This window comes from Artibeus jamaicensis, unplaced genomic scaffold (genome assembly GCF_021234435.1).
Source record: "Artibeus jamaicensis isolate MK-2021 breed Jamaican fruit bat unplaced genomic scaffold, CSHL_Jam_final contig_685, whole genome shotgun sequence".
In the NCBI taxonomy this organism is placed as follows: Eukaryota; Metazoa; Chordata; class Mammalia; order Chiroptera; family Phyllostomidae; genus Artibeus; species Artibeus jamaicensis.
Genome location: NW_026521924.1, coordinates 26,685,316 through 26,709,484, shown reverse-complemented (window position 1 = coordinate 26,709,484; position 24,169 = coordinate 26,685,316). Strand labels below are relative to the sequence as shown.

The window sequence follows — 24,169 nt, the reverse complement described above, 5'->3', positions numbered from 1 at the left end:
TAGGCTAGTTAATCAGCAATAACAATATGTTTTTTTGTAATTTGGCAGAAGATGGGGAGGCACTGAAGGTACTTCTGCAGGTTGAAAACCCTGCAGGTCAGCTGTCCCACGTGGCCTCTTAGAAGGGTCAAGTTCAAAGCCACCTGTTTCCCTGGAAGGGGCAGGGACTCTATCCAGTGTTTGGCAGGTTGTCCTGGGAAAGGATGAGGGCTCCTCACTGGAAGAAGAGCTCCCCTTCCAGCCCCGCCCAATGCTCTTGCCCTTGAACTTGGCTGAGCTCTCCTCTCCAGAGGAGCAGGAACACCAGCCAAATGTGAGAGCCACCAAGAAAGTCCCCATTTAGAAAAGTCAGCTTATCTCCTCTCACTTTCCTTGGCAGTCTAAACCACACAGCTCACCAAAAAGTTGTCCTTGGGGCCATCCAGCACATGTCTTTTCCAGGGAAAATAAATCTAAAAAAGACTGACGGAATCCTCCCTAAAGGAGTTTGATGTTCAGGCACATTGTCTAAGAGCGGGGTGCTGACTTGTACCTTGTGTGTGGGGGGTCCTCGGGGCCTCCTCTCTGCGGGGAGGCTCCCCTCACCGGGGGCCGGGACCCCTGCAGTGATAAATGATACCCCCTATACAGAGGAGCCCCCCCACTGTGCTCAGTGCTTCTGGCCCTCACCTGCCTTCCAGCTGCTCCCCACTTACCCGAAATGCAGTGCTTCCTCTTCCCGAACACGTCGTGGCTGATGCTGTTCCCCCCGCAAATTCTCACCCCTGCCTGTTGAAATCCTACCCTCTCCCCCCATAGTCCACCTCTTCCCAGAAGACGTCGACCCTAAAGCGGCTTGTTTCAGATTTGAGGCATTCACGTTTGTTATGTTTGCCATTCCCAAGTCTTGCTTATATAATTATTGAGTCCATTTTTATTTGAAGCAACCTACTCTTAAAAAAAAATAAATCCATTTTAGTCTTAAACTTGACCGCCACACAGTAGGCAAACCGGTGTTGTGTGCCGTGCCTCACTATGTGGCAGGAACAAATACAGTCAGAACAAGAACAAGGTCCCCCGGTTCTAGATAAATCCCATCGTGTTGGCAGGTTCTGGTCTTGGGGTGGAGCCCCCGTCAGTGTTAGGTGTCGGGGCTCCGTCTCACTGAGACGTTGTCCCGGAGGGCCTCAGACGAGGTGAAAAGGGTACTGTTGTTTCTGAATGGCTCGATGTTCTTCTCCGCTTTGGCCCTTGAGAAGCCATCTGGGTCTTCCCGGTCTTTGCATTGTCTAGCCAGAGGGTTTCTCTTCATGCCTGGATTAATTCAGCTGGGTCTTTCTCAAAGTGGTGACCCGATTCTAACTCTGGAAAACGGGACACTTGGCAGTGATTCCATTTATCCACGGCCCCATCTGCGAGTTGACGGACAGCTTGAGGGCAGGGGCTGGGCCTGGTTCACCCGTGTCCCGCAGGGTTCTCGACCTTGTTGACTTGGGCCTCAGATGTGAGCAGGCCCCCTCATCCAAGGAGGCCTGTGCTCTGAAATAGAAGGGGTGAACTGAGCAAGGCCAGGCTGTGCTCCTGGGGGCGTCCTGGAGAACTGAACTTGCTGGCCTGGAGACCCTGTGGGCAGACCTGAGTCACGTGACTTTCTGTTTGTTTTTTTTCCATGCATCTGCTTTAGTGGTAACTAAAGCTCCGCCACTGACCACTACGGCAGGCAGCCAGTCTCCCCCTGAAACGCCGGTCCTCACCCGCTCGTCCTCCCAAACTCCCACGGCTGGGGTCACGGCCACCACCAGCACCACGTCCACGGTCACGGCCCCGGCCGCCACCGCCACAGGAAGCCCAGTGAAAAAGCAGAGGCCGCTCTTACCGAAGGAGACTGCCCCGGCCGTGCAGCGGGTCGTGTGGAACGCATCAAGTAAGTTTCAAACGTCCTCCCAAAAGTGGCACATGCAGAAGATGCAGCGCCAGCAGCAGCCGCCGCAAAGCCAGCAGCAGCAGCCTCAGTCTTCCCAGGGGACGAGATATCAGACCAGACAGGCTGTGAAAGGTACCGAGCCCCTGTTCTGTTCTCCGTGGCACCCGCGCCCTTTTTGCCACATTGACAGGAGAAAAAAAAAACAAAACCAAAACCATTGTTTTATTTTTTTTTTTTTCAGTTCCCGTTTGTTTCCCGGCTGTCACATGCTGAAGGCCGTACACATTCCACTTGGCATTATTTTTAAAAATTGTTTTGCAGCTCGATTTTTTACTTTTATTTAAAATTATTTTTTATTTTACAAACAATACGTTGTATGGATTCTCCTTAGAAAGGGGGCAAGATATTTATGCAAAAGTCTACTGTCCCAATGGACTGACTAATCTTTCATTTTATGCTTCTCCCTTTCTCAGCGGCCGCTGTTAACTATAAAACTTTTTTTATGCATGTATGCATATATATTTACACATATATATGACTCTTCATGAAAATACTACTTTTTTTTCCTTTTTTCTTTTTTAAAACATAAAAATGGTACCATTTTTTTCACCCATCAGCATGTTTTGGAGATCCGTCCATGTCAGTACATAATAGCTCTACCTTATCCTTTTTGACTGCTGCGTAGTATTCCATAGTTTATCGAGAGTGTTCCCCTACTGATGGGCATTTAGGTTGCTTCCAGTTTTTTCCTGTTGTAAGCAGTACTGCATCGCATTCCTTCATGTAAGTTTCCCGTGCACACCTGCGAACCTGTTGGCGTTGTTTTGGAAAGACTACAGCGAGTAGTTGGTAGCAGAGGCTACCCTAGTGACTAGGGATGAGCCCCATCCATAAGAAGAGCCAGCCTTGGGCACTAGTGGCTGAAGTCACAGAATCGAAATATTCTCCAGCCAGGCAGGGGGCGTCCTCGGGAGCTGTTGAAGGGGCAGAGTGCTCATTGGACAGGTACCTGTGTGCCAGCTTCGTGAGCACTGTCATAGGTCTCATTCCACGGGGACCCTGCATCGGGACCCTCAGAAGTTGGGCTACTTGATGGAAACTCTGGTGTCGCGAGTGCACCCTCGTGGGAGTGCACAGGGCAGGAGGGTGGAAGGCAGCCAGAGCTTGCGTTGGGCCTCCCAGTACAAGCCTTCTAAGACTGGGGAGCAGGAAGGCCAGAAAGTTGGGCAGGCAGAGTTGGGGTCCGCTGGATTGACCTCCCAGTTTACAGAGTTGGCGGGCCGGAGCCTAGGGGTTGTGAGGTTGGGATGAACCGCCCCTGGTTTCTCTCTTCTTACCCCGTTGGCATGACAACCTCCCCAGGGGAATTCAGGAAAGGAGAGGCTCGCTGATGGTACAGTGCTCAGCGGCCACATGTCTGTGTCAGATCAACCAAGCTGGGCACTGGTGGCAGCAGTAAGGACAGGATTTGCATCAGTAATTTACTATTGCAATAGGGGAAAGTGTCCACTGTGAAGCGAAGTTACCCGGATGTGTACAGAGGTGACTGGGCGTTTAAAGGGAGGAGGGGGGTAAGGAGGGGGCCAGTGGGGACTCAGGAGGGTTGGGGAAGTGGAAGCGTACACACAGTGGGAGATGGGGTGGCCCATGTGAAACCCTTTGGGGTTTGCTAATCATGTCTTTTGAAGTCAGGTTTCTTCCTTCCTATAGACAATGGGAGAGAGGTGCCCTACCTTTAGGTATCGGCTGGGACAGTCGATTGTTCTGGGGGCCTTGAGTTTTTCTCAGGCAGACACTTTAGGGGAGGGGGCTGGGGTCATCCATGGGGTGTTGCCTCGAGCTGTACAAAGCTATGTTAGTGTTTGTTCGAGCCTTTCTAGGTCAAGTTTGTGGGTTAATCAAGAAAGGGCTCAGAGGAACCCGGCCAGCGTTTGGTTAAGGAGAGAGTCCCTGTCACTTGAAAGTAGAAGTGCTCATGGGGGTGTCTGGCGGGTCGCCCTCCCTCACCCCCGCTTCGTGCTGGGAACGGGCCCTGCCCGCGGCCGTGGGGTGACCGGGGCCCCTTGTCTCCCTAGCTGTCCAGCAGAAGGAGATCACACAGAGCCCGTCCACCTCCACCATCACCCTGGTGACCACCACACAGTCGTCGCCCCTGGTCACCAGCTCGGGCTCCACGAGCACCCTGGCGTCTTCGGTCAGCGCAGACCTCCCCATCGCCACTGCCTCCGCCGACGTCGCTGCGGACATCGCCAAGTACACCAGCAAAGTGAGTGCCAGCAGGTGCCTGGGCGTGGGAGGCGTCGGCCCGGCTTCCTGCTGAGGACCAGTCGGGTCGCGACCTTGTGGGTCTTAGGGGCTGTTTAGGAGGTAAGACCCTGTTTTGACTGAGGAGCTCCAAGACTAAATGCTAATGAACGCTTGGGTCTGAAGTTGCATCTAAGCAGGGAAATGTAGAATAGACTTGAGTTTTCCTCCAGGAGGGCCTAGGTTCTAACGTCAGGGCCCAGCAGGAAGCTGGGTGACGTGGCCTCCAAGTGACCCTTGAGAATTGAAGTCGCTTGTTATGGACAGATTTTCCCTCGGCGCTGGAACAAGTTTCTGTTCCTTCAGTTAACAACAGACTCGGGCTGGTGGGTTTTGCCGTTAGAAGCCACGTGGAACCAAAGCGACAGAGGCTTAAACGTGAGACTTGACAAGGTGTGACATCTGTGCCCAGAGTTTTGCAGGAGCCGGAACGGGCTCCCCGCCTCCCCCAGGGCTGGCCCACCCCCTGGGGCACAGACCCCTTGTTTAGGGGTTGGTGGGCAGGCTTCCCATTGGGTGCGCACTTGTGGTGCTTTCTCTTTCTCTCTTCGTTTGCCAGCTGCTTTTATGCTCTCGGTGGATTTGGGCAAGTAGGAGTCGGAGGTCTCAGTGACACCCGAGGGTACATGCTCTGGAGGGACGCAGGGGAGTTTCAGTGGACCGCTCGGGTCCGAGCGGGCCCGGCACCCAGGAGGCGTTCGGTGTGTGAGTGCGTGTAGTCCCTAATTCCTCGTCATGGTGTCTGAGTGTCAGTAACTATTCATTGTAGCTGATGAGTAATAATCTGTGAAGTACTTTGTAAATTATGAAGTAGGTAATGATAATTTACTCTGTAAGAGTGAGCAAATTACCAGTGAGTTACTAATAAGTAAACCCTTACGTTTCTAGAGAGAATAGGTGAAAATACTTAAAAATAGTTGTCTCTTTTTTGTGAAAAAAGGAGTTGCTCTTATGTTATGTTAAATGTGGACTTTTTTTTTTAGTGGATGGTGGGAAATGCACACCCATCCGCACATTGTTTTTTTACCAGTGAGTTTTTGATGGCAGTGGAAAAATATTTCTGTCAAGGTGTATGAGTCACCTGTTGCAGTATGACAATCACTACCAAGTGTGGCAGCTCCAAACGTCGCAAGCCTGTTAACTCCCAGTTTCTGTGGGGCGGCTCAGCTGGGCCCGCGGCCTCCCAGCCTCTGGTGAGTGCAGTCCTGATATGTCCTAGGGCTGGAGTTTCTCCCAGAGATTGACAGGGGAGGGACCCACTTCCTCAGTGTCTGTTCCCAGCTCCTGTGGCCTGGAGGCCACCACGCTTATTCAGTGCTGCGTGGGCCTCCTCCACGTGGCAGCTTGCTTCATCAAAGGCAGTGAGAGACAAAGCCAGCCATCTTCATCTTCATCTTCATCATCATATTCGGTCACCGGGCCAGCCATCTTGGAGTCTGTCTGTTGCTGAGGTGACACCAGCAATGGCTTAGGTTGGCTCGGCTTCCACTTTGGGCCACACACTGTTCTGAGCACTTTTTGCATGTCGCTCACTCAGTCTTACTGGCAAGTTGATGAGGTCAGTGCTGTTTCGCCCCCATTTTATAGATGAGAAAACCGAGGCCCTGTGAGGCTGTGCATCTTGGGTAGGGTCACATAGGCAGTGAATGGTGTCAGCCAGGATGCAGGCAGTGGCTTGGAGCCGGTGTGTGAATTCTCACGCAGCCTGCTGACTGCGGGTGTCTGCACGTGGCCACACACGGATTGTGCTTTTGCACGTGGCTTTTTAAAGTGATCCTACTTAAGGTGCAGTATCTAAAGAGATCATCAGAACCTTGTCTTGGGGATAACGTTGTCTCTTCTTCAGAATGTCTCTCGCCCTTTTGAATAAAATGCATGCATTGTGATAGAGCCCCCAAACTTCATAAAAGGACAGTTCAAATGCCACTTATTTTGGGCCGTCCTTGAGTTTTGTCCTTAACCCTTCCGCACCTGAACTGGTATTGACCTCATATTATCACTTAAATTACATTTCATTTGCATGGGCCTAAAATTAAGTCTGCCCTCACCAGATACTGTTCCCCGGCCACTCCTTTTGTCTGAGGGGGAGATTCTCATCAAAGTGTTAAAGGTAGGATGGTGCCAAACCGAGACTTACGGTCCGCAGTTTCCAGGGAATTGAAAGGGGACTCAGTTTTTCATTACTAATTTAGGAAGATGCCTGGAATTGCCTAAATGGTCTCTCGTTCTGCTTGTAATTGACCCTGGCATCACCTTCCATCCATCTGGTCCAAGCGCCCAGATGAGAAAGCAGCCCTCCATCAGGCCGGCGGTTCTTACCCGGCTGGCCCCCGCCGCCTCCCCTTCTGCTTGAGTGGGACTGAGGCGTGGACTTTCTGGTAGCCGTGTTCTTTGGTGTAAAGAAAATGAATGTGGTAACGTATTTTGGGAGCTGACGGGCTTCCCTGTCTCCAAGGTAACCCCGAGCCGAAGACCCAGACCTGTGTGTTTTGGCAGAAGGGTGTTCGCTCTTCGTTAACACCGAGCTCTTGGCTTGTATTAGGGAGTGAGAGTGAAAGTCAGTCCACAGATCCGTGATTTCTTTAGGCTGGAAGGCAGCTGTGGTATTAGGAATAAGTACTGAATTTCGTCCATTTTTCTAAGGTTTTTATGTGAAGCAGTTTTATTTTCACGTTTTAAATCAACGTGGATGGTGTGGTGGGGCGCGGGGGTGCCGTGCAGAATGACCCCACGTACAGCAACACAAAGCTCCGAGGTTTTCCTGGCGGTGCCCCAGAGCCGGGATCTCCACAGATACTTTGTTCCTCTCCCCCCTCCCATTTTTGAGTGAAGTTGGGGTTACCCTTTTGGAGGCTGGCAGCATTTTCCTAATCACACGCTCTCTTGGGTTTATGTTTCTGTAAAGATCAGAGGAGCACCTAGTCTGTGGTGGGTGCCGAGCTGCAGTCTGTGCCTGGTTTTCTCGTTCAACCCTGTGCATGCCCTGCAAGGGGGTACTGTCATCGTCCTTGCTTCCTGCATGGGGACATGGAAGCTCCGAGAGGGACGTGGGCGGTACGAGGTGTTGCTGGGCGCAGATCTCTGGCACTGGATGTGAGGGTGCTCTTTGTCCTGTCTTCAGGCTGCAGAACTCGGGAGACTCAGCTGCAGCCAGGCTGGGCCTGAGCCCTGGTGTGTTGTTCTGTCCTCTCCCCTTTCCCTGTGATGTGGGTGGAGTCAGTGGGCACAGGGGGGAGGAGGTAGGAGAGAACTTCATCCTGCAAACACAGTGCTTGTCCGATTCCTGGGTGTCCGCTGTGGACCTGGGCTGATGCCGTCACACACTGGCTGGTCCCCTTGGGGGTCGGTTAGTTAAGGAACTGGAGGGGCAGTGCCCTGCTCACGGGCCATAAAATCATGCACTAGCTACATCCACACAGTGGATTATATATTTTTGGTCCATAAAAAGGCACGAAGTATTGATACGACCGTGAGTCCAGTGTGCTACGTCCAAGAAGCCAGTTGGAGGAGGGCCGTGTGTTGTGGGGCTCCATGTACCTGCCATTTCTGGATTAAGGTGATCTGCGCAGACAGAAAGCGGATCCGCGGATCTCGGGAGTGCGGGGCGGTGGGCATCTTGGGGCGTGTGAAAGCTAAGGGGGAGTGGATGGTCTCTTTGGGGTAATGAAAAGCTCCTGAAATTGACTGTGGTGATAGAAGCAGAACTGTGAATATGCTAAGAGCCATTAAATTGTACACCGTAAACAGGTGAATTGTAGGGGGGTACCAGTGATACATCAATTTAAAAAATGATTTTTTTTGAAGGGGAAAGAGTTGAAAAACAACAGCAACACAACAAAACAGTTTCTCCCTTGAACCCACTGTGCTGGCCACTCCAAACACAATTGAGGGCCAAGTTCAGCCTCTTCAGTCTAGCCTGTGGCTGGAGGAACTAGCTTTATGGCTGTGAAATTTTTCTGGAATATGAGGCAGGGAACTTGTGGGTGGTCCCTATTCTGGTTTATATCAGGGTTTCTCTGACTCAGTACTCGTGACATTTTGGACTGGGTAATTCTTTGTCGCGGGGGCTGCTCCGTGCTCCCTAGGTGTTTAGGGCATCATTGGCTTCTACCCAGTAGATGCCAGTAGCGACCCCCCCCCCCCCCCACCATGAGCTCCCAGTCGAGACCCGCTGCTTTGTACAGGTGGGGTTTAGACGTGTGTCATCTGGAAAAGGGTGAATTGTTTCTCTTTCTGTCTTTCAGATGATGGACGCCATAAAAGGAACCATGACAGAAATCTACAACGACCTTTCTAAAAACACTACTGGAAGCACCATAGCCGAGGTCAGAGAGGACACGTTCACTCACTTTTGCTACAAGTCTTTCTTGGATGCTGTGGGCGGCCCATGAAAACATGTCTCCGAACACCCTCCAGGGTCCTGGGCCCGGCGCCAGGCTTGCTCGGCTGATGGGGTTTGCCTGGGAGAGTGTTTCTCCGTTGCACCCGCAGCCTGCTGTCCTGTGGGGACACACCCTACTGTGTGTGCCCAGTTCCTTTTTTGTAAAACGGCCCCGACCAGAGCCTGAGTTAATACCGGTGACACTGGGGACCCGGTCTTTCTGCTCCACGTCACACTGGCTCCCTGATCTTCTCTGGAAGATGGGACTTTTTTTTATACAAGTGACCCTTGTTGCCTAAGAACCTGTGTCCTGAGTCTCCACTGGTTATGTGACGGAGACGTGTAGGAATTTCGTGCAAAACCACTGACCGACGAGGGCCCGGCAGGGATGGGCTGGCTCTCGGGTGAGGCAGAGAGAATCTTCAGGGAGGCGCCCTGAGAAGCCTGGAGCCAGGAGCAGTATGAGTAGGCAGGCTTGTGTGAGAGGCTTCACTGGGGATCAGTGGATTGATAGTTTTGCTAATACGATGCTCTTTCAGACAATGTCGGGACATCCAGCAAGAGGGGGAAATGTTGTTAAAGTATTTAGGAGAACCCCCCCAATACTTCATGTTGTTCATTATTTTTTAACATGTAGTCATGTTTTATGTTTCAGTTACAGTTGATTGTATACCCCAGTGATTAGACATTTTATAACTTACTGTTCGTCCCAGTAAATCTTGTGCCCGTCTGACCCCATACGTAGTTATTATAGTATATTGACTGTATTCCCTGTGCTCTACTGTACATCCTGTGACTTGTAACAATCAGTTTGTATTTCTGTATTTTTTTTTTAAAGATTTTGTTTATTTATCTTTAGAGGGGAAAGGAAGGGGAGAGGGAGAGAAACATCAATGTGTGGTTGCCTCTCGTGCGTCCCCTGCTGGGAACTGGCCTGCAACCCAGGCATGTGCCCTGACTGGGAATCGAACTGCGGTTGTTTGGTTCACAGGCCCGCACTCAGTCCACTGAGCCATACCAGCCAGGGCCAATTTGTATTTCTTAATCCCTTCACCTTTTTCACTCATTCTCCTCCCATTTGGCAACTGACAGAATGTTCTCTGTATCTGTGAGTCTGTTTCTGTTCTGCTTGTTTGTTGATTTTGTTTTTTAGATTCAGTTGTTTTCAGACATGTATCTATTATCATTTTCATTGTTAATACGAACAATATTGTTTTGACTTTTTTTTCCTTCTCCTTAAAGAAGACCATTTAACATTTCATGTAATTCTGGTTTGGTGATGATGAACTCCTTTAGCATTTTCTTGTCTGGGAAGCTCTTTAACTGTCCTTTGATTCTAAATGATAGCTGTGCTGGGTAGAGTGATCTTGGCTGTAGGTCCCTACTTCTTGTGGTTTTGAGTATTTCTTGCCAGTCTCTCCTTGCCTGCAAAGTTTCTATTTGAGAGATCAGCTGACAGTCTTATGGGAACTCCTTTGTAGGTAGCCAGTTGCTTTTCTCTTGCTACTTTCAAGATTCTTTCTTTCTCTTTAGGCTTTTGCATTTTAATTATGATATGTATTAGCTTGGACCTCTTTGGGTTTATCTTGTCTGGGACCCTCTGAGCTTCCTGGAGTGGTATGTCTATTTCTTTGACCAAGTTAGGGAAGTTTTCTATTACTATTTTTTTTACTTAGGTTTTCAATTTCTTGCAGCCAGTGAGAGGTCGAGCTTCTGGGATCTCTTGGTGAACAGCACCCAGACCTGCCTTTAAAGTCTGACTCTGACTCTTTCGTTCCAGATTCGCAGGCTGAGGATTGAGATAGAGAAGCTCCAGTGGTTGCACCAGCAAGAGCTGTCCGAGATGAAACACAACTTGGGTGAGGCCTGGCAAATTGGTCTGGACTGAGCACGGCGTGGGGGGTGACCTCCTCTGTGCCTCCGAGTCAGGCCCGCATGTGAATGCAGTCAAATGTGGACGAGGGGGTAGTGCCACTCCTCGGGAGACCACGGACTCCTGGGGAGTCCAGCCTGGAGAAACCGGGTATAAAGGCAGGTTTTAAAGCACAGTCGTACCTGGTACTCGTCCGCTGCTGAGCTCGTCAGACCCTGTACTCCGTCACATTTTGATGAGAAACAATGTTTCAGCACTTGGTGCTTGCTTGAGTTTTGTCGCACTTGCTAGAACTTGTATGAGTCACAGCACCACCTGCAAGAGAAGATGCTTGCTCGGTACTCGTCGGTTTCGGCACTCATCACTAGTTCCGGAACAAATCAGCGACGAGCACCGAGGAACTGCTGTACCTCCTTTCTTCTCTGCAAAACACCAACCTCAGCATCAAAGTAACAGTACCAACAATACTAGCAGCTCCTCCTTATTAACCCCTTTACTTTGTGCCAGGATTCATTTAAAGTAGTCTTCTGTGAAGAAGCCAATTTAGTTCTTCCTGAAACTCGTACGATCAAGGGCTTTGCTATCCCAGTTCTTAGGCGAGACTGAGAGGCACAGGCATGTTAAGGACGTTGTGTAAAGTCACAGAGCCGTGATTCAAGTCCTTTCCCCCCCTTAACCAAGGAGTGCTGAGTGTTGTCTCTAAGCCCGGAGTACTCCGTGCCCCCCACACTGTAGACAAAGCTGCTTTGTTGGTCCCTGCGTCGGACTGACGGCTGTTTCGCCTCCTACCATTCTGTGTAAATACTCTTGAAGGCTTTTTCCCCAAACGTAGAGCAGGTGTCAGACCCTCACGTAACACCAATCGCAGGGTCTGAATGCGGGAGGCCATAGGCTCCCCTGGTTGGGGAGGCACACCAGCCGTGCATAGCTGCTCACTGTGATGCACAGGGAAACTCGCGCCTTGCAAATTCAAATCCTTCTGCAGCCACCCAGAGGGGGACGATGCCCCACTTGATAGCTTGTTGCTATTCAGGAAGTTTATTCGGATGATGCTTCTTTTTTCTAGTCAAGTTAAACAATATTTTTATGGAAAGGCTCTCCAATTCTAAATAGTGACTGAATGTTTGGATAAACACCACCGGTTGGCTGACCTGAGCCAGCCCCTGTTTAAAGGCAGCCATGAGCGGCGGGAAGGGGTCTGGCCAGAAGGGTTGTCTTCTCTACAAGGGATTAATTTTCCTGACAGCTCTGTTTTGGAAAGGTCATCCTGTTTTAATTTCAGAAAGAGGATTTTAAGGAATCGAGGAAGCATTTATTTGAGTGTGCAGGTCGTTCCCCGGTGAATTGCAAATGGACTTAAATTGTGTGAAATAAAATTAAGAGAACTCTCAGCAGACCGAGCAGTTCGATACCCTGTTAACGTGATGTTCAGCCACAGCACCCTGTGTGGCGGATTTCCTCATTGCCACCAGGCAGACTGAACGGAGAGCCTCTCTGAGTTCTAAGCCCAGCTCTGCCCTAATCATTAGCTGTGTGTCCCAGTTTCCTGGCCTGTGAAAAAGGTATTGTAGTAGTACTTACTTCCTAGGATTGGTACACTGATTAAATGAGTGAGTATTTATAATGTGCATATAGGAAGTACCAATGAATATTTGATAGAAGAAAAGGCTTGTACTCATGGTAAAATTCAAAGGGAGTTTAGGGGCCCTCGTTTGAGGGTGTATTGGAAGGCCCCCCGCAGAACCACTGTGGGGCTGTCGTTCCCACCGTACTGTGATCGAGCTGTTGATCCGCTAAGGTCATGGCTAATTCAGCCGCCGGTCAGGTGCCCATTTTACAGATGGAGATGTCGGGGCTTGAGGGGGTGGTGGGGTTACGCAGCAGGGGCATCCCCGAGCTGGGGCTCACGTCTGACGTGGTCCGAACAGCCCCACGCCTGGGCTGGGCCCGGGGACAGGTGATAAGGCTGGTGTCCTTCCCGCTCCCGGCAGAGCTGACCATGGCGGAGATGCGGCAGAGCCTGGAGCAGGAGCGGGACCGGCTGATCGCCGAGGTGAAGAAGCAGCTGGAGCTGGAAAAGCAGCAGGCGGTGGACGAGACCAAGAAGAAGCAGTGGTGCGCCAACTGCAAGAAGGAGGCCATTTTCTACTGCTGCTGGAACACCAGCTACTGCGACTACCCCTGCCAGCAGGCCCACTGGCCCGAGCACATGAAGTCCTGCACCCAGTCAGGTACGGCTGCAGCGGCGGGGGTGGGGGAGAGGGCCACAGGGCGGTGGGGGAGGCTCGCTCAGCCCCTTGTCAATCTCGTGCACGCACGTGCACACATACACACACAGTGTCTTGTACATACACAGCAGCAGCAGCAGCATGCACCCCACACGTAGCAGAGACTCAGGGTGCAGGTATCTCGAACCTTCGTGCTGTTTGCCACAAATGTGGGGCTTGCCGTGACAGCCCAGGGGACTTTAGACCCATGTGAGTTGCAGTGGTTCTCAGCTGGGGGCCGTCTTCATGTCCCATCCCCCAAGAAATTGGCAATGACTGCAGACATGTGCACGGGTTATAACGGGGGTGCTGTTGGCACCTGGAAGGTAGGCAGAGGCCGCGGCTGCTGCCGAACCCCTTATAGTGCCCGGGGCAGTGGCCCACACAGGGGGTGACCTGGCCTGATGTGTCAGTGGCACTGAAGTGGAGAAAACCTGCATTTTAGGCAATCCTGGACTCAGGGCTTCACATAGTTAGGATTCCCAGTGCTGATGCGAAGAACAGAGTCTTGGTGTGGAACGAATCCGTTCTTGGAATCTCTAACCTGGAGCAAGTGGGTCTCAGGCCAGGAGACACTGTCCGTCTAGAATTTATTCATAGTACCCTAAAAATAATGGTTACAGCTAGCTTTTAGTTACGGCCAATAATACTAGCTTTATGTGGTTAGAAGTAAAAGTCTCCACTTTAAACACTTTATTTAAATAAAAGTAACATGGATAAAATAATGTGACAAAGTGACATGTGTGCAGCCTGTCAAAATTTCCCAAGGTGATGTCAAAACGACCAAGTGTGAGAAGGGGAAGTAAGTCTTCTAGGGTCGAGGGCCACGGGGTCTGTCGAAATTGCTCGGCTCTGTTGTTGCATAGGCATGAAGTACTTGGCAGGGTGGCCATGTTTCTGTTCAGTTTCATTTATAAAAACGGGGCACTGGGTTGCTGCCTCCGCTCCATTCTGCCCTTACGTTCTGTTACTTTTAAAAAGGCAACTGTGAGCTGTACGTCGCTGTGTCCTTGAACCCGCCTTAGGGAGATGTCTTCTTACTAGCCAGTTTAAATCTCTTTCATTGGGACAGGTGAGGTCCCCTGAGTTCTGGAATGTGTCTGCTGCCCCCTTTCACTATTACGAGATGTCCAGAACCTCCTTTGGGTGCCCTTTCTGTGTGGCGTCATGGTGTCCATCCTTCCAAAACGCCTCTCACATGCGCTACGATCCTGCTTGTCCTAGTGCCCTCTGTCTCCCGAGGCCCCGTGCCCCTGACGTCATGCCATGTTTCCTGTGGTTTCCCGTGGTTCGGAAGGAAGCAGTTCCGTGGGGCTGACGTAGGTCGACACCGGGAGTTTATGAGGGTTGCCATTCTGGGTGAGCAGTCGCTGGCTCCTGGTTTTGGTCTCCGCTTATTCTATGAACATGCTTTTGTCTCCAGAAGAATTAGTAAAGCATGAGTTACTATAACGATGAACATATTTTCACATGAGATCTGGATGCAGCTTCCGGAAGACTGGAGGTCTGGCGACCCCCTTGGCCGGGGCTGAGCAGCTGCTGCCTCTGTCACAGCTCCTGGTTGGGCCCCAGTGTGCTGGGCTGTGGCACAGCCCCAGACATAGCTGGGGTCCCCGCAGGTCCTGAAGCCACGCCCCTCGTCTCACACGTGACTTCTTTCCCCTTCGCCCCCAGCTACCGCCCCTCAGCAGGAAGCAGACACCGAGGTGAACACAGAAACACTAAGCAAGTCGTCCTCCCAGGGGACCTCCTCCAGCACCCAGGCAACCCCCCCAGAAACAGCCAGCACTTCAAAAGACAAGGAAACGTCTGCCGAGAAAAGCAAGGACAGTGGCTCAGTGAGTATCCGCACGTCACTGGCCAGGGACACTGATCCTTTGGGCCAGGCAGAGTCTCAGGACCTGTCCCCATGCCTGCCACCCCTCAAAGTCGCCTAGATTTGTCTGTCGTCAAGGTGGGGCAGTCACACTGCAGGTGGGGTCGAGTGTTAGCGGGTTTCAGCAGGTCGCCTGTTCACCCGTGGGCATGTGGGCAGGGGAAGGGGAATTCCGAGTCCCCGTTGACATGTGTGTGACGTGACAGCTGCTCCCTGGCGACTCTCGAGCTCTAGACTAGCATTGCCGAGTGGGTCCTTCTGTGACGGTGGGCGTGTTCTGTAGCTGCTCTGCCCAGCGCGGTGGCCACTAGCCACGGGACTGTGTGAGCACTCGGACTGTGGCTAGTGTGACCTCAGAGCTGGATTTTCAACTGTGTTCTGACATTAGCCGTCGCAGGTGACCAGTGGCTCCCGTGCTGGACAGTGGGAGTTGCCTCTCTCAGTGTCCCCGTGTGTGGGATGTGTTGTCTATAAACATGAGCGGGCGGCACATCAATACTTTCTCACCTCTTCAGTCCTCATGTATTTATTCCAGTATCATCGGGGGGGACAGCACTGTCCCGTCAGTCAGAACCCTTCAAGGTCACTGACAGCATTGCCTAGTTAGAGGTGAATGTGAAGTAGAAGTGCATCCACACAACTTTGGAGTAATACACTTCCTTTTTGGATACGGCAAAACTCTGCAGGATTGGCAGGTCAGGGAGGGAAGGTGAGGAAATGGTGAGCGTTCTGGCAGCTGAGGCTGCGGGGTTGAGGAAGGGGCCCCCAGGGCTGCGCTCCAGCCGTCTGCAGACGGGGCAGAGTAGAGGGCCACCCCAGCCGCCCTGGCCTCCCTGCCTGCGCTCGCCGGGCAGAGGGCTCGAAGGCGCCTTGGGGGCAGAACTGAGCACCCCCAAGGGTCCCTGGGCTCCCTGGGGGCTACATCGGCCCCAGTGCCTTGAGTCCATCTCTCTCTCTTTGTATTTCTAGACCCTCGACCTTTCTGGCTCCAGGGAGACGCCCTCCTCCATTCTCTTAGGCTCCAACCAAGGCTCTGGTACGTTGCCCCCTGGTGGGTGAATGGTGCTGTCATTCCGCACGGGCAGAGGGGAAGCCGTTTTCTCAGAGAGAACCGGAAGGGTTCGTGGTTTCCACACTGCCGTGGATGCTTCGGGACCCTTGGGGGTGCCCGGGGCGGGTCAGTGGGGGTGAGGGAGTGGCTGGGCGAGGCCGCCGTCAGACCCCCCTGTCGGCTGACCAGCACTGACCTGCACGCCGAGTCCTCACTCCATGCCGTCGATAGCTTGTGCAGCTGTAAGGGAGACGACGCGTAAGGAAAGCAGCGCGGCCGTAGGCAAATTGATGTAAACGAGCTCAGTTCCTGTGGGTGCCCGTGGCGTCTCATCAACGTCACAGTGAAACGACATTGGAAGAGATGCCTTATTTGAGGACCTGCTGTGTTTGTTCATTATTTGTTGGGGAGCCACGTAAAACTCCGTCTGGACAGGGGGTTCCGTTGCCGACCTGGGCTGGGGTAGAAGACGCGCTTTTGGGTGGGGCAGCTCTCCCTCCCCAGGGAAGTGACCGCAGGGAACGGGACCCAGTGAAACTTGGTTCCCGATGTGCCCAGCACCGGCACTTGGTAGATGAGGGCACTTGAGTCTTGACGAAAATGAAGAAAAGTTCTAGGCAGACGATTGCTCTGTAGAACCCTTTCCTCTCAGGGACTAGATAACCTGGTATAGGCTGCATCGTGAGATTTTCCGAGTCTAAAGTTTAAGCCGTTCTCCTTTCTAGCCCAGAGGGTCGCTTCCCTATCCCCTTTTCAGCCTGTTTTGGGCCTTCCCAGAAGGGTTCGAAGATGGTGTCTTCCTTGAGGACAATTCTGCTTATCTCAAGGTTTTCCAGCTTTAAGATCCAGTTTCTCTCTGTTGGATAATTCAACAGTTTTTGTTTCCTCTTTGCATAGTAAATGCCTGGAGGAAGAGGTGGCATGCCCTGTGAGCGTGGCTGGAGGTCTCCCGAAGGGGCTGAGTCGGGGCATTCAGACGGGGGAATGACCTGGACTGAGTTTAGGGAAAATAGGACCTTGGCATTGACTGCCATCGAGCCACCTGTTGAATGTGTAACTCCCTTCCCACTTCCTCCTCGGTTCCCGATTGAATCTGAGCACAGGTGCAGCTTGGTGCTGAGCTGTCTTTTGCATTTCTTTGATATTTTCTCATTTTTAACACAGAGAGAGAGCGGACTATAGACCTGAGCAGCAAGGTACCCGCTGACAAATTTAATACTACAGTTTGCTTTTCATTATGTTTATTCATAGTGTTGCCTTCTGCGCATGGGCAAGTATTCGTGATTTTTCCCGCTTTGGGTGGTGCTAGAAAAGCTTCTGTTTTATTGAAGTTTAGCGGTGAGTCTAAAATAAAAATGTGAACTAAGTAATATGTAGGAGGGTTGTGGAGGTGTCAAAATCACACAGGTGGTATGACACACTATTTCCGACAGGGGGTGCTATGGAGAGTGGCGCTGCAAAGCGGAGGGATCAGCGGGGCACTGGGGAGGCAACGGGTGCCCTGGTGTTAAGTGGCATCTGCTGGCATAAGCAGGATTGTAGACAGCGACACGGTTGGGAGCTGCGTCGTGTTCCATTTGGGAAGCGAAGGAGGTACCACCTGGCCCAGGGGTCGGCAAATTGAAGGGCCATGTGGTGAAGATGTTAAGGTTTGTGGGCCACACGGGCTGTGGGTGTCACACAGCCTGACTCTGCCCTCGTGGGGTGAAAGCGGACGCGGGGAACGCGCATGCGTGCGTGGCCGTGCGTCAGTGGAACAGCCGGCATTTGGAAACACAGGCATTGGGCCGGGTTCGGGCCGCAGTTGGCTGACTGTGACCCACAGCACGCGGGTGTCCAAGGGGCTGGAAAGGAAGGTTCTGCTTTACTGCAGGTTAAAATAAGTAACACGTGGGAGAGAGGAGGCAAGAAGCCCCAGTTGAGGCTGGTGATTTGGTGCCTGGTGGATTGGGGGGAGAACATGATCCCCAAGAGTCTGTTGACTAGGTTGGGGTGGCAGGAAAGGGGAGGGAGGGAGAGGGAAAGGCCCCCGATTCTGTGGATTCCGGGAGGGTGCACGGCACTGGCTTTCTGCAGAGGGTTCAACAAGAGTGTGCCAAGTGTCTCTGAGGCCAGCACTCTGGGGGTTTAGCAGTGAACAAGGTGGACAGTTCCCCTTGGGATTCTCGGACAGTAGCTTAACCTCTGCTAGCTCTTGGCGTTGGTGGCAGGCAGATGAACGCCCGTGGAGGAGAGTGAGCTCTAGAAAACACTGGGATTTCTGAGGTCTTTCTAGGTTCCCGGGACTGGGGCGGTAAGAGGAAGAGTCCGGTTGGAAGGGAGAAAGGGTTCGTCGGGGGATGAGCTTCCTCAGGGTGGGCATGGGCCTGGGGCTGGTCCCTCAGTTGAAAGATTCTAATAAGGCATCACACGAGCAAAGTTAGAGGAAATAAAAGCAGATGGGAAATTCAGTGTCCGGGCCCAGCCTCACCGCCGTGTGCGATGCTGATACCTCCACACTGGTACATCATGTTCTTCCCTGTGCTTCTGTTTCTGGGCTTTATCTTTAGAAATTGCTCATTGATTTTCAGCTTTTAAGAGACGAGAGTTGGGGTCATGTAGGACGTCTTGCGTTTTGTCCCAAGCTACTGGGGTCACTATTTTATGTGCTGTGTGGTCCCCCTGGTCCAGTCCAGCTCTCACTCTGCCAGCTCGGAGGCAGAACTAACTGGTCCCTGCCCTGGTGGCCCATCTGCTCCCTCACCGCCCCTGCCCCGCCCACCTTGTCCCCTAGGACTTTGTTCACCGAGGTTGAGAACGCGCATTCTGTTCTGTGATTGTCGCTGGAGGCTGTGGGCCGCGGCTCCGCCCCCGCCCGTGGTGCCAGAGTTCGTGTGCTGGGATTTCCTTCCCGTTCTCGTGCGGTCTTGCTCTTTCTGGGAGTTCCTATTTTTTTCCCCCTTCGATCATGTCTTCAGTTAGTTCCTAACAAACTCGTCACTGTTACTGGTTATTTCATGGAGACTCCCTTCATGTCTATAATTTTTGACTCTTCAGTTTCTGATGTTATTTGTTGGTGTCCTACTGCCCACCACAGCTGAGGCTGCTCCTTCCTCGGCCCGCCTCCCTGTTCTGTGCCCGCCCTTGGCCGTGGGGTAGTTACTATTCACCCTAAGTGATCTGAATGCTGTGGGAGCTCCCTCCCTCCTTCCTGTGGGTTCTGGCACCTCTCTGTTTCCCTGGCTGAGTGAGGCTCTTGGCTGCCAGGGGTTCTGAGGAATTTGCTTTCAAAGTATTGGGGACCTGTGGTTTACAGAGCTGCCCGTAGGCCTCATACACGCCCCCAAGGCCGTGCTGTGTCCAGGGAACCTGCCTGCAGTTTAATACACGTGTCTGAAAAGCCCGAGAGCCCCGTGAACACGTTAGGTTGGAGCCTGGTGACGGGAATGAGGCAGGTGCTGTGAGCAGCATCCTGTGGATGACCGGGGGAGCGAGGCCCTGGGCCTGTGTGGAGTTGAGCTCTGGCGGGCTCCGAGGTGCCCGGGCTGTCTCTTCAGCCTGCCTGTGTCCCCGCTGCCGCAGCCTGCCCGGTGCACCCTGCCCACCCTGCCTGGGTGTAAGCATGGCCCTGTCTTGCGGAGGCTGCCATGGGTTCCTCCTGCCACGCGGAAGGCCCGTGGTGCCAGCGTGGGCTCCCTTGTGGGTGTTCTTTTGAGTGATGGGTCTCACTTTTGGCTCACGTGTCCTCCTAGCCGGGCCTCTGGCAGCTGTTGAAACTACCAGAGCATATGGTTTGGCTTCTTGAGGGGCATTCTTGCCAAAGGCTCCTAGATGGGTACCAGTCATCCCCCGCAGTGATGGTCCACACCAGCCAGCGCCCTGTGTCCTGTCTGTGTGAGGAGCTAGGGCCCACGGGTGCTGGGCGAGGCTCCCCTCCCTTCTCTGTGGTCACCGGAGCTGGGGGCACTTGACGTCGCTCGGCTGCTTGGTCGTAGGATTTTCTCACGTGTGGTGATGACCAACTACAGCTCTCGGAGACCTTCCAGAAGAACGAGAGGGGCGGGTGTCATGAATCGGGCAGAACGCTGAGAAGAGTAGATTGAGGATTGGTAAGACGGGGCCGGCCCTTGAGAACTGCGGAGTGGCAGTGACAAAATTCTCCCAAGGATGCAAAGTACAGCAGAGGGAATATAGTCAGTGGCATTGTAATAACTGTGCATGGTGCCAGGTGGATACTGGAGATATGGGGGGGAGCACTGTGGAAAATACGTGATTGTCTGGCCACTAAGCTGAACATCTGAAACTAATGCAAATAATATTGAATGTGAAAAAAAGTAAAAAGGAGAAAGAAGAGCCCCCCTTGACCCCAGCTTTGCAGAATACTGCCCCCTGTTGGTCATTGATGCAAGCGACAAAAGCGTCCATCCTGAGGGACTGCAACCTTGTGGGGGTCCTTGTTCTGGTCACAACACAACAGGTCGTAAGCAGTGTCATGCCCTAGCCCTGGGTGTCTGACCCGCGCCCGAGGACTGCACACAGCCCAGGATAGCTGTGAATGAGACCCAACAGAAAATTATAAATTTACTTAAAACGTTATGAGATTTTTTGTGATTATGCGTCACAATGGATTTAACGTGTGGCCCAGAGATGCCAAGAGGTTGGACTCCCCTGACGATGATGGGGCCCCTCCCTCATCTGATTCTGTCTCTAAACTTGACAGTTGAGTTCTTTCCATCAGTTAGTGTCACCTGCCTCAGGAAACGTTCAAGAGTTTTGTCCCGCTCTGTCTGAACTTGGTGAATTATCTCAGAGACGCTGGGCTCTGAGTGGTTCGCTGGTGGCTCTCGGAGTCAGTTGCCCAGGAAGCTTGCAGGCCTGGGCGGCGACAGTTCTGCCTCTTTGCTTACTCAGCCATTGGGGCGTCCTGTGGTCTTGGAAGCTCCCTTGGGTCTCATTCTGCTTCTGTATCCTCTGGTGACCCTCACTGTCCTTACTGAGGACCGAGGGGCGGGGGGAGGGGTCTGTGTTCCTGGCTGGACTTGACCGATCTGGTCCACGTTCCTTCTTTATCATCTGCTCCTTCGGGTGGTTTGATGTAAGCCTGTTTTTCAAGTTGCCTATACATTGATGAAAGAAACTATCGATACAAATAAGCGATCCAATGCCAAGTTTTGGTGCCTTTTTCCCGTGCCCAAGGTCGGGAAAGACACCCAAGGGTGCTTGGTGTCATTGGCGTCATAAAGGCGCGCAGTTTCAGGAACCGCACCAGAAGTGCCTTCCGTGGCAACTTTCTCACCAATCTTTAGTCTCTGAGCATGACACCGAAGTGTTTTTCCAACCAGCTGGTGTTCAGTCCTAAGGACAATCAGTTGACCCGTCTTTGTGCTCTGCAGCCCCACCAGTGACGGGGACCCCGTCACCACGGGCATTAAACAGTATCTGCGCCTCAGAGTTGTGTGGGATGAGCGGAGGGGTGGCGGCCCCCGGCCGGGTGGCCGGGGCCGGGATGCTGACCGCCTCTTTCTGTTGCTTCCCCCACCAGACCATTCCCGGAGCAGCAGCAAGCCCGGCTGCTGGAGCGGCAGCGATGAGAAGCGAGGCTCATCGCGTGCTGAGCTCAACACCAGCAGCGGCGCGAAGAGTCTCCTCCCGAAAGAGTCTCGGCTGGACGCCTTCTGGGACTAGGGACAAGTTGCGCCACAAGCCATCCGCCCCACGGAGGAAGAAAAAACCAGACCCCAGGAAAACAGGAAACAGCCAAGAAACGTGAGGCAGAACCACGGCTTGCGGGCTGGAGGTTCCCTCCACGGGGACTCGGCCTTTCCCCGGGGCGGCGTCTACACTACATCACGTCCGGCATTAGCTTCGACTGAGGACTGGTCCACCCACCTGCGACCGATGCTTTAGATGTAAATAATGTACAATTTGTGGGTGTCACCACACCTAGAGTACCTTCCCCTTTTTATATTTGTATGGACTTTAACTTATAAAAAAAAAAGGAAAAGCAATTAAAAAAAACCCCAGCAACAAAAGGAACGTTTTGGTGTTGGAGAAGGGGTTGGTCCATCAGCCCGTCTGTCACATCGTGCTATGGGGACTGGGCCGGGGGATGTCTGTTGCCCAGGGGAACGGGAGCTGGCTTCATTCAAATGTTTGGATGGGGCACAGCGGGATCGTGAGTTTCCGCGCAGATTCTGTGCTGTCGTGGGCACGTCAAGTCAAGCCCTTGGCCGCTTTCGGCTACTACGTTGCTAGGTTATCAGATGCAAGCTGTCTGGACCAGAAGGACACAGGGAGAAGCTAGTTTATTTTATAGGATTTAAACAATGACTCTACTCCTAAAAGGGAAAAAACCCTAATGTCCTTGTTTACAGAAGAGAAACAAGCCCCACTCAGCTCAATGGCAGAAGAGAAGAACACGGGACATTTTGCGTCATGAGGGTCTGAGATGGAGAAGTCCTTTCTTTGCATCGTGATTCCTTTCAATACACTCACACGTAGAAAGAGACACACTGCGCTTCTCGGAAGCGAGGACTTGGAGGCAAGGCGCACGCGGAGGACATTTGAGTCTGGGATGAAGCATGTCTGTAGTATTTATATGATGGAATTTTACATTTTTATGTACGCATGAAACCAAGGCAGTGTGAGAGAAAACGCCCGCCATGTCGTCGGTCACACTACGTAAACTGTAGTTCCATTTCGTATGTCGTGTAAAACTAAAAGCATTGAACAAAAGCAGAAGGCGATGTATGTATATGAGAAAATTAATTGTACGATATCATTCCAGTACATTTGGTTGTACATTTTAGTCTCGTTTTACTTTCTCTTCATTGTCGGTAAGAGGATGCGAACTGTACAGTGTCCAGCTAGTTACCCACCTTAGAGAAGAAATAAAAAAAAAGAGTATTAGAAGAAAACAGGAGAGAAAGAACATTTGTGAATTGCAGTTGTCAAAAAAAGACCCCCACAAAATAGCCTAGCTGGCCTTATTTGTGAAGCATAATTGCTTTTAGCATATGGAAGTATTTTTTCACATTTTCTTTGTATAAAATTTGTATTAAACTTAAATATCTTTTTTGATGACGGTGTTTCTTTGCGGCTGAGCCCGTGGACTTTCACGGGATGCGTTTTGGGGTTGCTCCCCTCCTCCATAGTTTTTTCAGATTCTTCACCTTTTTAAAATTAAACTGTTTTGGAAAAATGGCTTGGTCATCCCAAACGTGCAGTCTTCCACTTGGTCGGCATGGCCACGTCAGGTGCGCAGGGCCAGACGCAGGAGGCTGAGCCGTGCGAGGTCAAGGGCGTCTGCACAGAGTGTGGGCGTGATATACATGAGGACCCCCCCTGGTCTAGTTCCTTGAAATTTTTTAACAGAGATGTGAAATAAAGAAAATCCTGCATCAGTCTCAGAAAAACAGTGGGGAAGGAGGGAATTGTCTTTCCCTGGGAAATGTGGGGGCCTGAGCTCATCCTTCTGTGGGCAGCCCTGCCCAGGCGCTCCCCCCTCATTTCATTTTATGGGTCACATTATTTTGATTTTTTTCAACCACTTAAAAATAGAAACACTATTCACAGCTCATAGGTGGTACGAAAGCAGGATCGGCTGCCTTTGGCCCTCAGGCCGCTTGCTGGCCAGTGAAGCAGTGATTTAAAAATAAATGGTTTTCAGTTACAGTTGTTATAGACAATAGTTTCCAATGTGATGTGGTGGTTAGACACTTACAAGGTGCTCACCCTGAAAAGTCTAGTACAAGAAGGGGGTGTTTCAGGGGACGTTTGACCTGAAACCTGATTGAAGAGCTGGCTGCGGGAAGATAAAGTCGGCGAGCATGCCCAGACTGAGGGGGAGTGGCTGGTGCAAAGGGCTTGGGGCACATGTGGACTTGATGTGCATGATGAACAGCAAGGAGGCCGGTGTGGCCTGGAGAAGCGGGCAAGGCAGGGAGCGTGCTGGCTGTGTCAGCTGCCCTAGTGGGCTCTCGGGGTGGGGGGGTGGGGAGTGAGGATTTCCCCTTTGCCCTTGGTCCTGCACCAAACCCAAAAGGGCTGTTCATGCCACTCCGCATGACCCTCTGCTGGCCCTTGTGGAAACAGGCCCAGTAAGCGAATGGTTCAAGGCAACAGAGCTCATGAAAGATTCTAACGGGACTCCTTTTGAACTGCTCTTTCTGATAGATAGGGTGTTAGCCATTTTTTTTAAGTTAAAAAGTTTAGTTTCTTTTTATTGGGTGCATGCACACACCCTCCCTGTAGTCCTCACTTTAACCTGAAGGCCTCAGGGAGGGGCACAGTCCGGTTGAGGGGAAGAAGCTCCCCGGGCTGCAAGAGGGAGGCACAGTGGCCCCACCATCCTCTTTCATCCCTAAGGAGCTGGGCCCTCTCTCGTCCCTGGGCCTGGCGCACCTTTCCATGTCTGGCACCTCATTCTCCAGGTTGTCTTTCATCCTCTGTCTCAGCCTTTTAACTCCCGAGCAGAGCTGACTGTTTACGCAGTGTCCCTCGAACCCCCACACAACCTCTGCCCTTCCCGCTGCA

At 52.1% G+C, this 24,169-nt stretch overlaps 1 protein-coding gene across 24 annotated transcripts in view; it reads left to right on the top strand.

Moving 5' to 3' along the window:
• The window catches only part of ZMYND8 (zinc finger MYND-type containing 8), a 108,634-nt gene extending 85,920 nt beyond the window's left edge, over positions 1–22,714 (top strand). For 16 of the 24 annotated variants that reach the window (XM_053671090.1, XM_053671102.1, XM_053671099.1 and 13 more), the window contains 8 exons: positions 1,664–2,035; positions 3,979–4,169; positions 8,452–8,532; positions 10,369–10,447; positions 12,453–12,692; positions 14,403–14,566; positions 15,574–15,640; positions 21,177–22,714. In XM_053671090.1, the coding sequence (XP_053527065.1) occupies positions 1,664–2,035; positions 3,979–4,169; positions 8,452–8,532; positions 10,369–10,447; positions 12,453–12,692; positions 14,403–14,566; positions 15,574–15,640; positions 21,177–21,319 (1,337 nt within the window). In that variant the 3' untranslated portion in view covers positions 21,320–22,714. The remainder of the gene's footprint in view (positions 1–1,663; positions 2,036–3,978; positions 4,170–8,451; positions 8,533–10,368; positions 10,448–12,452; positions 12,693–14,402; positions 14,567–15,573; positions 15,641–21,176) is intronic. The other 8 variants (XM_053671107.1, XM_053671105.1, XM_053671106.1 and 5 more) reach the window with 3 other exon arrangements.
• The last annotated feature ends 1,455 nt before the right edge of the window (positions 22,715–24,169 follow it).